At 49.1% G+C, this 14,445-nt stretch overlaps 1 protein-coding gene across 1 annotated transcript in view; it reads left to right on the top strand.

Annotated features, from left to right (window-relative positions):
• Positions 1-14,445, top strand: part of GALNT10 (polypeptide N-acetylgalactosaminyltransferase 10) — a 244,112-nt gene that overhangs the window by 211,921 nt on the left and 17,746 nt on the right. The window contains exon 8 of the mRNA XM_037799553.1: positions 10,622-10,729. Within this exon, the coding sequence (XP_037655481.1) occupies positions 10,622-10,729 (108 nt within the window). The remainder of the gene's footprint in view (positions 1-10,621; positions 10,730-14,445) is intronic.

Below are 14,445 nucleotides of genomic sequence, written 5' to 3'. Positions count from 1 at the left end.
GCCCAAACGCATCCTTCCAGCCTCAGCTCGTACAGATGGCCTCCTCCCTGCCTTGCCTGAGCTCCCTGTACTGATCGGAGACCACCCCAACACTGCTCTTGCCACATCACTGTGCTCCCATCTTGGCTCCTAACACCCTGTGCAGACATGAGCAAGCATCTGCCTGTTCTTCCAACTGGACTCTGAGCTCCGACACCCCTGTAACCAGAGCCTGGCACGTAGTAGGTGTTTTAAATAACTGGCACCATTTCCTATCCGATAAAACTTCCTTTGCCCTGCCCTTCCCAGACTTATGCCCCCACCTTTGGGTAGTAGTGGTAAGATGCAGAAGGTCCCCAGCAAGAAGGCACAGCCCTGGGTCCTCTTCTGTGCTCTTGTCCCTTCTGGGGACTCTGGGCCAATCACTGGACCTCTAGCCCTCATACCCACACAGCGCTGATACAGGTTTCCTTCCTACCTCACAACATAGGATCAAAGCCCTCTGACCTGTACAGATGCAGGGGGTTGCTTGTGTTAGAGACGTTGGTGGCAGAATGAGCACAAATGGGACTGCACGGTGTCCTCCAAGAGACCATGGTTAGAATATCTTCAGCCGTGAGATGTGGGAGAGAGGACCTATCCAAGCAGGACAACATGGCCCAACTAGAGTGAGAAAGACGTGGGCTTTGGGGAAATATAAGTGGGTATGTCTTTTGTGAATAGCAATTTGGCAAAATTTGTTACATTTCAAAGCAAGCATTTTCTTCGACTTGAACTTCCATGCTCAGGAGATTATCCAAGAAAGACAGCTGCATAGATGAGCAAAGATTTAACTAGAAGCTGTTTTTTGAAGCATTGTTGACTAATAGGGGAAGATTGAAAATGACCCAAATGTATATAAGTAAGTTAGAGCACATCTAAACAATGGAATGTTATCTACAAGAAGTTAATTGCCTCTAAAAGTAAGTACATAAAGATAATTGCATTACACTCAGTAATGTGGGTCCTGGGCTCAGCATTTCACATGGGCTCTAATCCATGTGATAAACCACAGGGCAATACACTCATTTTCTTCATGTTATAGATGAGGAAACCAAGCCCTCAGTGAAATCATGTCCCCAAAGTCCCATGGCTATTACGGGGTTTCCACCCTGCTCTGCCTGACCTCAGAGTCGGCACCCAAGGCCTGTCAGTGGCACCCAGCATGGATGGGAGAGTCAGAGCATAGCTGTCACTTTCATCCTTATGCATTTCTGTACCATTGAATGTGTTCTTAAGCATAGATTTCTTTTATAATCAGGCAAAAAAATTAGATTTTTTTTTAACCAAGAAGGAAAGGAAGTTGGTTTTTAAGCACTCCCATCCTTTTGCAATTTCAGGGATGAGGTTCCCCACAAATAAGACCCAAAGAGAGGGGAGTCCTGGTGAGCGAGACTCTCAGGGAAGGCCCAAGTCCCTCCTGAGCAAATCTCTGCAAGGCCAGCTCCAGGAGGCAGAGGCCACAGCCCACTGCCCCAGAGAGACAGAGCAGGGTCTCAGGGCCCCGTGAGGCAGGCTTGCTGGGAGAGAGGAGGTGATGGGACCACTGTGAGAGAAGCCCTTTCTTGCAGCAGTCAGGAAGGGCACTGAGAGCCACTGTTCCAAGAGGGAAACCCATCCCAAATAGAGACAGGAAGGCTCAGGAGTGAGTGGGGTTGGCTTTGTTTCACCATGACATGGTTTCTGAGAGGCTTTGCCCAGACCCAGATTGAAAAAAGAAAGAAGAGAAACCTCTCAAATTTTCCTTCCACAAAACTTACAACATTATCAGGAGGATTAAGTGAAATAGTGTGTTTGTGAAAAGAACGGAGGCTGCACCCCAGAAACTGGTCAGAGTGATGTTGTGACCTGCAGTGTTGTACCTGCTACCCAAAGCGGTTGGGTGACAGGGCAGGCCCCTCAGTCAGAGGGCAGCAGTGCCAGGGCTGAATCCCCAGTGTCCTGACTCCAAGCCCAGTGCTCATCTTTGTTCCCTGGTGGAGGAAGGACGTGCCCAGTCTAGAGAGAGGCTACTGTTAAAGGAAGAGCCAGGCGGTCAGGACCCGTCTCTGGGGGAGTTAAGTTGCCCAAAGGAGGGGGGAATGATTTCCAAAGTCCAGCCCCGAGGCAGAGGATGATCTGGGCCCACCGTCCAAGCGCCTGCTCCACCACACATTTCCTCACCCTGTTCACAGCCCCCTTCAGCCCTCTCTGTCTCAGCCCAGCTGCAGAGTCACTGCCGGGGACCTGGTGCTAGCTTCTTCCTTCCCAGGGCTACTGGATTATGCTGGAAACATGCTCTACTGCCTGCAGTGTTTCCCTCCCGGGCCACATATGCCCACCCTAAGCAAGAGCTGTCTGCGGGAAGAGGGAAGACGTTCTGCTTGCAGCGTTCCATGAGCCATTTGAAATTCTGAGAGTGTCTCTGTCGGTGGGAGCCGGCCTCCACGCGGGGCCTGCCTCTCCCACCATTCCCCCAGGGCAGGGGCTCCAGGCCCAAGGGTCACCTGTCCACACATCGCTCCCTAACCAGCATACACCTCTCTCTTCGTGTCTTGATTCTTTCATCGCTAAAAATGGCAATAATAACTTCTTTAAAGTTTTGTTGTGGGAGCTAAATGGGAAAATACATCTGTTTTGCCTGGAGCCAGGCAAAAACGAGGCCTCAGTAACCTGTAGCTGGTATAATCATAGCCCCCATGTTAGCTAAGGATGAACAGCACAGGGATTAAGTCCATGGGCTTCAGAAACAAACTGCCTGGATCCTAGTGCAAGCTCAATGAGCTAGTCACTGTGTGTCTTGAGAAAGTGACTTAACTGCTCTGTTTCTTAGTGTCTTCATCTGTGAACTAGGGATAAAATAATCCTTAATTCATAGTGTGGTTGTGAGCAGCATATTAGTTAAAATGTTATCAGCTTAGCTCGGAGCCTGGAGCATAATGGATGATCGCTAGATGGTGACTATTAATGTCATCACCACTGTGGTGGTGGTTAGGATTGGGCTGTGACTGCAGGAAGCCGGGAGGAGAAAGAGCTCAAGACAAAGGCTGAAAGCCTCAGCTCCAGGCCCAGCACTCACTGGGACCTTGGACAGGTCACTTGCCCTTTCAACTAAACCTTTATTTCCCCATCTACAAAGGAGCACTAATAATCCCAAACTCACAGGGCTGTCAGAAGGCACACTGTAAACAGACAGGCACCAAACACCAGAAATGGGCTGGCCCTTTTTTGGTATGCAGTGGTTCTCCAAGAGTGGTCCCTGGACCAGCAGTAGGAGCTGCTGCAGCCAGGAACTGGTTAGAAAGGCAAATTCTCAGAGCCCACCCCAAACCCACTGAGTCAGACATTCTGGGAGTGGGGCCCAGCTGTCTGTTCTTAACAAGCCCTCCAGGTGATTTGATGCACGCTCAAGTTTAGAAATCACTGCTGTAATGTATAGGTGGTGTCTTGTACAGAGCGGATGCTCAGGCTTGTTTGTGGAAGGACAGACAGATTGCCCAGGCTTCACCCAACTTCCAAAGCTCTGTAACATTGGAGTCCCCTCTTGACAGCCAGTTTCTGTCCCCTTTCTCCAAACGGTTTTAGAACAATTGACTAGGCCCTGTGTGAATGAATGAATGAGTTGATGTTTTTATTTATTGGGGTGCATAACTCATGGAAAGAAAAGCAGATATACCCACAGGGGCAGAAAAGAGAGTGTGTCTCAGCTGGTTCTCAGAAGCATCCACGCAGGGAGTCCACGGGGTGTGGAGAGGGTGGGAGGCCACAGGAGCAGAGTCGGGCAGCCTTGATTGCAAGCCAAGGCTGATCCCTTTGTTCTGCATGCAGGACACATTCGCTAGGGATCTTTGAAGAAGGCCATGACAGGGTCAGGATGAGGATCCCGGGGGTTAAACCAGGAGTCTCTCTGAAGCTCTCAGATCTGCTTCACCCTGGGTTCCGTTCTGGGCTTTGCCGTTTATGAGGAGAGGGGTCCTGGGGATGGTCCTGGATCCCACTGAGCCTTGATTTCCTCACATGTAGAAGGGTGTGTTCATAGCACCGTCACTAGGTGGTTGTAAGATTTCATCTAATTCCCAAATATAATTCAAAACCTAATGTTGGCCAACTTGACTTGAAGATATTGTTGATGTAGTCAAATATTTAATTTATTAGCTTAGATACACATATGTGCCTAAAACCATATCCATAAATATATTAATTTAGAAGTCACAGGTTTTTTTCCTACTCTGATGACTTTTTTTTTCTTAACTAACTGCATCCACAACCATTATAAATATCCCAAACTAGCACAGCTGAGGTCATTTCATGCTGGTGAGTCTTCCCCAAACAGGATCTTGTTGTTCAAAACAAACTAATTAAGAGTGTCTCATAATGTGAACTTCTGGAAGACACTCCTGTCAGGCCTGTCCCTTCTTTTCTGAGGGGAAGTACATGGCGTCCGCGCACTGCCCACACCAACAGTGATGCTGCCGTGTGTCCAGGGAATACTGTAGGCTGCTTGCTGACGGTGTCCTCTCCCTACAGCATTACCTCATTTCAGCCTCGCAGCACCTCGTGAGGTGGGCTCAATAATTGTTCCCATTTTGTGGGTGAGGACATTGAGGCTTTCAGACTGACAAAATTTGCTTAAGATTCTGGATTAGAATTCAGTTCTGTCTAACCTCAGAACCAAGTCCACACCACTACCCCATGTGCCTCGTAGCCACACAGCTACTGCTGAATAATTGTTGGTGATGATTGTAGTATTTTCCTTAAATGCAGCTGAACTCCATCTGGGTTCCCAGCAGACACCATGGCTGGCATCTTTCCCATATGTCGGCAGGCGGCGGCCCAGCCCCTTCCTGGCGGGTTTGCTGGCAGCCACGTCCCTGACAGAGGAGGCTTGTCCCAGCCCCCTGCTTGCACGTGTCCCTCGGCAGCACGGGGGCCTTTCCGGGCTCCCCTTGGGTCCCATTGTGTTTTCCTGATGCACATCACCACACTTTTTTTTTTCCTCCTTAGTTTAGGAGATAAGAGCAAGTGATTGTCTTTTATAGACACTGTAATGAAGCCTGTCATCACACAAAAGAAGTTTGCTAATAAAATAAATCAAAGCAGCAATGAAAATGAATGGGGAGCAGGCTTTTGCAATTAGATTTGTACTTGTCTAGTGGCATGGTGCTTCTAGCAAGAATACTCTTCTGCAGGGGGAAAAAAAGGCATCAAGCACAAGCTAACAGGATATGCTTGGAAACTCCTCGTGGTGGAACAAGCAGGCCCCCAGAGCAGGCAGCTGCAACCCCCCACTCAGGGTCATTGTTAGAGGTGGGGGGAGAAAGTTAGGCACTAGATAGCACACACCACAAGGAGAGGGACTGCAAAAATGTCATCTTGATTGTCTATATTTGTTCCCCTCTCAAATATGATGCATCCCAGGCCAAACATAATTCTGGCTGCTTCCAGCACTGCAGCTTTCTCTTCTCTCTGCCATTGCTGGACACTTTGCTTGCCAGCTTATTATTTGACGGAGAAGAGAGCACGCCTGTGGGCAGTTGGGCTTCTGGCGGTACCTCAGGACTCTGCCCTGCCTCGCCCAGCCCAGTCATTCTCTTGGTCAGTTGCAGGTATTGCCACCAAGTCAGTTGAGACAACCAAAAAAAAAAAATGCAGTGGTATTGGCCAAAGGACAAAGCACTGTATAATTTTAAGATGTTGGCATTTCTCGGGCTCTTACAAATAGAAATGACTAGCGTTAATCAGGTTTCCCATGAGCCAGGCATCAGGCTAAGTGCCTTCCACAGGTTATCTCATGCCATCTCACCTGCCCTGTCAGGGTGCAGTGATTGTCATGCCCATTTCCCAGATGAGGAGACAGGCTCCCCAGGTGACATCTCTTGCAGGAAGTCATACAGCTGCCCACAGTTGCCTGGTATGGAAATGCAGGGAGTCATTCTGTAGTGTGAGCTTGTAACCCTGCACCAGGGTTCTCTTGGGTCTTGAGGGGCTGCTGCCTCAGCTGTGAGGTCAGGGTAGGTCCTAAAGGGACCAAGGTAAGTGACCTTGAATCTGTGGCCAGCTCTGGCTGGCTCCCAGCCCCAGGGCAACTCATGACACCATTGTCTGCCTTGGGCTTTTATCCTGCCATGTATGTCTACAAATCAACTGATGGCATGTCACTGGAAGGACAGTCCTCCCTGCCTTGGGAGCCTGTGCTCTAGTAGCAAAGTTGAGAGATGTTTCTTACAAAAGGGAGGTGACCATGATAGTGTCACCTTCTCCTGGCCTCCCGTATCTCTTCCGCGTCACCCCAGGCAACTCCAGCAAGGATCCAGCCCATAAAGTCAGCTTGAAGCAGACAGAGACAGGACCTTCTGCCCAAGAAATAATAAATCTCCTGCTCCCCACCCATGACGTGTATATTCTTGCTAAAATTACAAGAAGCTAAAAACAAACAGTGGTTTCCTCTGGAGACTAAGAATTGATGACAAAATAAAGAGCTTCATCCTTCTTTCTAGACAATTCCCTGTTCCTGAGACTTTGCATATGTCTCGATTCATTTACTCCTTTATTCACTTGACATATGTGTACTGAGTGCCTGTTAGGGGCACTTGAGGATCCAATGGCAAATCGAACTGATGTGAGCCCTGCCCACAGAGAACTCAAGTCCAGTAGGACACAGAGGAGTTGGTAAGAACTTGCATTTTAAAGTGACAGAAAACTACCATAAACAGTGATAGCAACAATAAAAACAAAAAGTCCAGGCTTGGGCTGTCTTCAGCACAACTGGCTCCAGGTACTCGAGCAAGTGTCTCCCCCTGCCTCCACCTCCTGGCACCGCCATCCTCTGTGCTGGCCTCATGCTCAGGCAGGCCCACTCAGTGCCACGGCAGAGACAGCAACTGGCGGCTCTAGTCACTTTGTCTCCATCCCAGAGAAAGGCACGTGGCCCTCTCTCGTATCAAGTACCAGTGTGCACAGGGACCATCAAAAACACCCCAGTACCCTGCCATGCTCCAACCTCAGAGCCAGGAGGAGGGGATGCTCCAGGTGCCTGCTGGGTCACGGGCCCCAGGTGGAAGGGGTTGGGAGGATGGGCTCCAAAGTTGAGAGGCAAAAACCACAGATGTCTAGGCAGGGGTCTAGACCTGAGACAAATAACCACAGATCTAATTAGTTATACTGCTGATAAAACAACGGAGGGAAGTGCAAGGTGCTAGGTAAGTGAATAAAAGGGGGATGAGACCTGTTGAGGGTCAGAGAAGCCCTCCTTCGATAAGTAGGAGGTAGCCAAGCACAAGCAGAGATGGAAGAGCCTGCAGTGGAGGGGCCAGCTGTCATGGAGATGGGTGCGGTGAGCAAGGGGGTGAGTGGGATGAGGTGGGAACGGGTCCTGCAGGGTTCCAGGTCATGCCAAAGAAACAGCCACACCCAATAGGAGATGCTAACTGCTTGTGTAAGTTGCCTGCCTGCGCTGGATACATTGGGGGCCAGAAGAGTTGGGTGTGGCCTGCACTCGGCTCCTCTCAGGCTGCTCAGGTGCTCCCAGAGGGCTCAGGAGCTGGCAGCAGCTTTACCTGAGCAGGTGACTCTCTCTCTGGAGGTAGTTCACATGCTGAGAGCCAAGCGCTAGTAACTCATGTCTTATGCAGGAGTAAACCCATTGTCCAAAGCCAGAACTTCCTCTGGGCTCCAAACTTCCTTGGAATCTGAGTGCATTTGGGATGCCTCAAACCTCTTGACAGATCAAGGTCAACCTTGTTCCTCCAGAACCTTCAGGCTGATGGCCAATGTGGTCAAGGCCCAAGACACCAGAGGTCACAGGGAAGAGAAGGATTTGGAAACTGATTACCCCATCTGCACAAAGGAAGGTTCCCCTGCCAGGCGGAGCTGGAGACACAGCCTCGTTAGCTAACAAGAGTTTAATATGGAGTTGAGCGAGCTGGACGCTGGCCCAGTCAACTGCCCAGGAGTTGTTCAGAAATACAGCAGGGTAAGGTGTCCCCCCGACCTGCTCAGCGACACCCCTCCACCTGAAAGGCTGGCCCAGGAGCCACCTAGGCAATGTCCGCCAGACAAAAGCAGCCCTTCCACATCAATCACTTTGTATAAAGGAAGAGTTATTGTTTTGGGATGCTGGCGCCTGATCAATATCTCCTGCTTTGAAAATAAACTTCTTGGCTTGGCCTTGGCATTAATCTACCATCAGGAGCCCATTATCTCGAGACCAATGTTCTGTTCTATTGACTTGCTCGATTTTTTTTTCTCCCCCAAGATCAGAATATAATTGCATTTCTCCAGGGAGCACTTCCACTAATTGCAGCCCCATATGGAGCCCCTCGTGAAGTCGGGACAGAGTGCACGTGGAGTGGGGTGGAAGCAGCAGTTGGCAGGAGGCAGTGGAAGGAACGGCAGCTCTTCTAGAGCCCTCAAATTCATCAAGAGTGAAGCCCAATCCCCAGTACCCCACTGAGCAGTTCAGGCTGCAAAGGGCTCTTGTCCACAGAATCGGGGTTTTGGATACTCCCATTCCCTCCTCTCATTCCACAAATGAGGGAATAGGATAATACGGTTCATAACAATGCCTGGATCCAACAGTGCCCCACCATCGTCCCAGCCGCCACCTCACCTGCAGCCCACCTGCCCCTTACCTGGCCGGCTGCAAGAGCCTCCCCGGCCTTCCCTCCCCAAGCCTGCATCCCGCCGGGCACTTGCTACTCCTTGGCCAGAGTTGTCTTTGTAAAAGAGAAACTGGACCCTGCCATCTCCCCCACTGAAAGATTTCCCTCCTGTGCCTGTAAACCTGGCTGTGGTGCCCACCTCCTTCCTGACCTCCCCTCCCAGCACTGTGCTTCCCCTGCCCCAGGCCTTGGCTTTCTCTGTGCAGTGATGACGACAAGCTTGGCTCTACCTGGGGCCTTTACACTTGCTCTCACCTGTTCTCTCTCTCCGCAGGTATTTACTTACTTTTTCCTTCTCATCATTTCAGTCTTACCTCAGATACTCCCTTCTCAGGGAGGCTTTCCCTGCCTTTCTGGGTGTAAAGTGGCACCCCATAAAATGGATTTATCTGATTGCCTTGCTTTGTCTTCCTTAGAGCATGCCACAGGAAAAAGCTACCCCAAAACATAGCATCTTCAAACAATGAACATTTATTATCACAGTTTTTGTGGGTCTGGGATTTGGGAGCAGCTTAGCTGAGTAGTTCTGGCTCGGTGTGTGGCGAGACTGCAGTGAAGATTTCAGCCAAGGCTGCTGTCTTCTGAAGGCTTGCCCGAGGCTGGAGGAGGCTCCCTCGTTGGGCTGGGCAGTTAGTGCTGGCTTTGGGCAGGCAGCCTCAGCCCCTCACCACGTGAACCTCTCCAGGGGACCACTTGAGTGTCCTTGCAACCTGGCAGCCAGCTCCCCCAAAGCAAGAGAGAACAAGGAGGATGCCACATTGTAGTTTCTGATCTTCATTCCTGCCATACCATGGTGGTTACGCAGGTCAGCTCCGCTCGGTGGGAGGGGCTACACAGGGGTGCAAGCACCAGGAGGTGAGGACCACCGGGGGCCACCCTGGAGGCTGGCTACCACACCCCACCTCAGCTGACTTACTCCCCACTGTATGTCCCCAGCACAATGTGTGACATGTAGCAGGAACTCTATAAATACTAGTTCAATGTAAGAATTTGTAGTCATAGCTAACGCTACTCTGACCGTGTGTCAGCTTTGTGCTAAACACTTTACATGCAGTAGCTCATTTAATCCCCGGTCTCACCTCATTTCATCTTTTACATAGGAGCAAACTGAGTCTTGGGGAAGTTACGTACCTCTGTCAATGCCATAAAGCTGGCAAGTGGCTGAGCCTGGATTTGGACCCACTTCTGCCGCAGAGGGGCTGTCCAGGCTGGTCCCATCAGTGGGCGTGGGCACCATTGATGGCACTTGTTAAGGGTTTCCAAACTGCTGTCAGACCAGTGCACAGGCAAACTCAGGAGCTCTTCTGATGCCAGGTTTTGACCCCACAGGACAGCGATGCCCAGCTGTGCGGCTTAGCAAGCCAGACCACGGGGAGCAGTTAGGGCAGGGAGGCTGCTGGGCCTGCTAAGGGTGACCCAGGAAGAGGTCTAAACATCCAGGAGAAAGCTCCTAGTCTGAGGCAAGATTCAGTAAATACGTAGGGCCCACAGACCACCTTGCCCCCTCGTGCCTGTGACAGACATCACTAAGCAATCCCCATAGTCTCTCCCACTGAGATTTCAAGCACCCTCAGCAGTTTAGAGCTCAGACTCGGGGGTCAGAGAGAACTGGGTTTAAATTCTGGCTCCAGCACTTACTAGCTCTGTGACCCTAGACAGTTTCTCATCTTCTCTGAACCTCAGTTTCTTTGTCTGTAAATTGGAGCTATGTTACTACCTACTTATATAGGTTTTCCAATAAGGCTTAAATGTGGCAGTGCATACAAAGCTCTTGGCAATGAGTAGGCACTCAACGCTGTCAGATGTTTTTACTGCTGCTATTTCCTACATCATTGTTCTGTGGACGGGCTTCAGCAGACAACCCAGGCTAATGCTTTCACTGAATGCACTCAGGAATGCTGGCTTTTGCGGGGACAGTGAATTGGAGACGGGAGCATCATCTTCTCTCCCTTCATTCCCTGCAGGTGTGGATGTGTGGGGGCCGCATGGAGGACATCCCCTGCTCCAGGGTAGGCCATATCTACAGGAAGTACGTGCCCTACAAGGTCCCTGCCGGAGTCAGCCTGGCCCGGGTAAGGTGATGGCTTTCCGGGGGAGGGGGGGCAGTAGGGAATGACCCCAGGCCCTTCAGCAGCACAGAGGCTCCCTAGGATGGCCGGGCCGTGCTGGGGCCCCAGGTTCAAGCAATCCCCAAATGTGAGGAATCGCCCCACCCCCACTCTCCAGGTGAAATCCAGCATAAGAGAACTTACTTAAAGCCCCTTACTTACCTTGGGAGGGTTGCTTAACTCCTCTGAGCCTGTTTCCTCCTTTGTTTAAAGGGAGCTAATTCTTTCCAACTCTTAGTATTGCTAGAATTAAGGAGATGACGCAGTTTCCCAAAGTTTAACAGACGAGATGATTTTAGGTGTGGACATAGGAATGTTTCTCTTTTCATGTGTTTATGTTAGTGTAGATTAGAAATCAATGTGTATTAGTGTATCAAACTTGTGATTTCGCAGATAGAATTAGTTAAGATAAAGCTAAAGTGGGTGCAAAGTTAGACCTGGGGTGACTTAAGGAAACTTGTTAGATAAATAGTAATACCAGGTGGTGTGGTGGGTTCGAGAAAGCCTGAGATAAAGTACTTAAAAGTTCCTGGCATAGGAGTGGTTAAAAAAATCAGTGTCTCTTTTCTCCCCACTTCCATTGCCAAAAACTGTGTCAAACCGTTTCACTGTTTTAAAATGGTTTGTATCAATCATTGGTTGAATTAAACCAGCTTTAGGCTGCAAATGGAAATAGGCTAGACAGGGATTTGTTGTTGTTGTATATAGTGAAAGTTCACTAAACTTTAAATATAATTTTACAATATTAAGTGCCTTGAAAAAGAAATTAATCAGGTGGCCACAAAAGGAAAACGAAGAGGGAGGTGGCCGGGGTCCACAGAAGGGAAAAAGAGCCGCAGTGTGGTTTTTGTCTGAAGCTGGAAAGAGCATCGTACAGCCCAGCCCCCAGGAGACCCCCACCTCACCCCAGCACCCCATGGGAGCCTGGCATGCTTGCCATCAGTCCACACCGCCCCCTTGTCACTGGTCCTAGAAGAACTGTTATCCTGTGATTTAAAAGGAAAACTGAGAGGCTCAAAGAGGTGAAGGGTTTCTCCAAGCTCCATCCCAGGGTGGGGGTGTTGAGCTCCGGGAGGCGTCAGGGGCTGATTTTGGGGTCAGCATTGATGGAAAAGAGGGTCGGCAGTGCCCTCTAGTGGTGGAAGAGTCTAACGTCAGCCACATCAGCCCCCTTCAACTAGCGGGTTTGGGTTCTACATTCAGTGAGAGAGGCAGAAATCACATGTCATCAACAATATCATTGGCGATCCCTGAGGAAGGCGCCAGGTGGGAAGAGCTCACAGTCACTCAGTAAGTCCCAGGTGGTGATTCTTCCAGCAATTGTAGGAACCGTGGGGACGCCTCTGATCCCTGAGCAGGACCACCCCCAAAGCATCCTTTCCCAATCCAGAGCACTTTTCATTTTAAGGCCTGCTTGATAAGGAGACACCACCTTATCAGGTTAATCAGACCATGGATGAATATAGTGGATAATCTCAAGGGGCAGTAACACTTATAAAAACTTCCTGCTTGCCAGGCATCATGCAAAGCATCTGACACTTAATTCTTACTTGTTTAGATCCCCATTTTAGAGATAAGGGAAGTGAGACATTAAGACCTTAAGTAACTCCTCCAAGGTGATCAGCTGATAAGCAGTAGAGCCAGAATTCAAAAGCAGTTTAGGTGGGCAGGGAGCCTGGCACACAAAGGCAATTGTTCCTTAAATAGTATCTGCTCTTAATAGCATCAGGGTGAGTGAGTATCAGCATCCATACTAACAATTCAGACTGGGGAGTTTATTTCAGTGACTTATCTGAATTCTGCATTTAAGCATTGCAACTTCTTTTTTAGCTGTCTATACTGAATCAATATCCTATGTTTGCCTTCAAGCCAGTTAACAATCTGGTTTGTGGTGCAGAGGGGAGCCCTCAGCTGGTCAGGTGCGATCATGTTTGCGGTTGTGAGACCACAGATATGCCTGCATCAAGCTCCACAGCAGTGTCTACCCTCATTTAGTTGCAGATCATATTTCAAAGGTTTCTTCGATGCTTTAACAACCAAATCCTAAGCTTTATTGAACATTACCTTCTAGAACATCATGTCCATAAAAGGGAGTCAGGCTAATGGTCTTGAAAGAGCCAGAAAGAGAGGGAAACTAAAGTCTTACTAAAGTTGTACAAATTCCAGAAGGACAAACAGCCAGACAGCTCTGATGTAACAGCTGTCAAGAATGTTAGCTAACCACCCACCCTTGCTTACCTCAAACAAGTAGCCAGTCTTATTTTTTTTATATACTAAATTTGCTAAAATCATTCTTGTCTCTGCCTTGGGGAAAAGGATCTTAGGGAAGGCAATAACAGAACCCCACTCTCCTTGGTGACACAAAAGTGGAGACTTATTCCAAGGATCCAGGCAAATCTCTATAATCCAAGCACAAGAAACGCAGCCAGGCCTCAGATGGGACTAGACCCCGGAACTCAGAAGGTGCCGGGAATAGGGGCTTGAGGATCAGGCAGCCCACGAAAACCTCCAAGTTAAAGGATACTAACAAGGAGAACTGTAATAGAAATAAATATAAAGTCCTTTACTTCAGTCCAGATAGTCAACTGGTAAAGTCCAAGATCTGAGAGAAGTGGCCAGTTAAGCCATTTCTGGAAAACATGAATGCAATATTAATTGAATTTTTAATTAATTAAAATAGTAAGTGATTTGATCCTTTAGGAATAACAGTGGTACATTTCTTCATCTTCCCATGGTCAGATGGACCATGCTTGCTTTTGGTTGAAGAGAAAACTGCAGAAGTTCCTCGTTGCCCTGTGGCTCAACAGGTTAAACAGTGAGCCAGAGGACCCAGGTGGAAAAAGGAAAAAGGAGGAAATGCTGTATTTTATAGAATCCAAGTGTACAGGCTCTAGGAGGCCGTCAGTTACCTCTGGGCAGTTTTCAGTTAAACACAAGCCTTTGCAGTGCAGGGACTGGTGGGGAGAACACTGTCCGGAGCTGTTTCCTAACTCACTGTTGGCCTTGCCAGCACTCAGGAAGAACGAGGGAGCAGCGAGAAAATTCAGTGGTTTCCTCATCTCTAACTCAGAGCCAGAAAAATTGACGAGTCAGTGAATTTTTCTTCAGTGCCAGCACATCCTTCCTGTTCCTTCCTTCCTCCTTATGGGCCAAACCCAGGCCACCACCTGTTTGTGTATGGCCTGTGGGCCAAGAGTGGTTTTTATGTTACTAGATGACCAGGGGGAAAAATCGAAATGAGTATAATATTTTGTGGCACATGAAAATCAACTTTCAGTGCCCATAAAGTTTTATTGGAACACAGCCGCACCCATTTGTTTGCATTTAGTGCAACACCATTGGGGAGTTGAGTAGCTGTGACAGAAGCCATATGGTCTGCAAAGCTGAAGATATTTAGTCTCTGGCCCTTTGCAGAGAACATTTGTCAAGCCCTGACTTCACTTTTGCTCTCAGAGCAGTCATTTGCTTTCTGGTGTGAATGACCGATAGCTGCCTAAAATGCGATTTTAACCTTCAGAGGGAAATTTAGATGGAGGTAAAACCCAGAGAGTTAAATACGGGGGGGATTTCTGGCAGTGGGCAGAGGTTGGAGGAAGATGTTTTGGAGCAGGGCGTTTCCCTGAACCCTGTAGGCTCCTCTCCCCGTCAGAGATCTTCAGCAGGTGGAATCCACGCTACAA

Source organism: Choloepus didactylus, chromosome 11 (genome assembly GCF_015220235.1).
Source record: "Choloepus didactylus isolate mChoDid1 chromosome 11, mChoDid1.pri, whole genome shotgun sequence".
Lineage (NCBI taxonomy): Eukaryota > Metazoa > Chordata > Mammalia > Pilosa > Megalonychidae > Choloepus > Choloepus didactylus.
The sequence above is the reverse complement of the archived record's forward strand: the minus strand, read 5'-3'. Positions and strand labels throughout refer to the sequence as shown.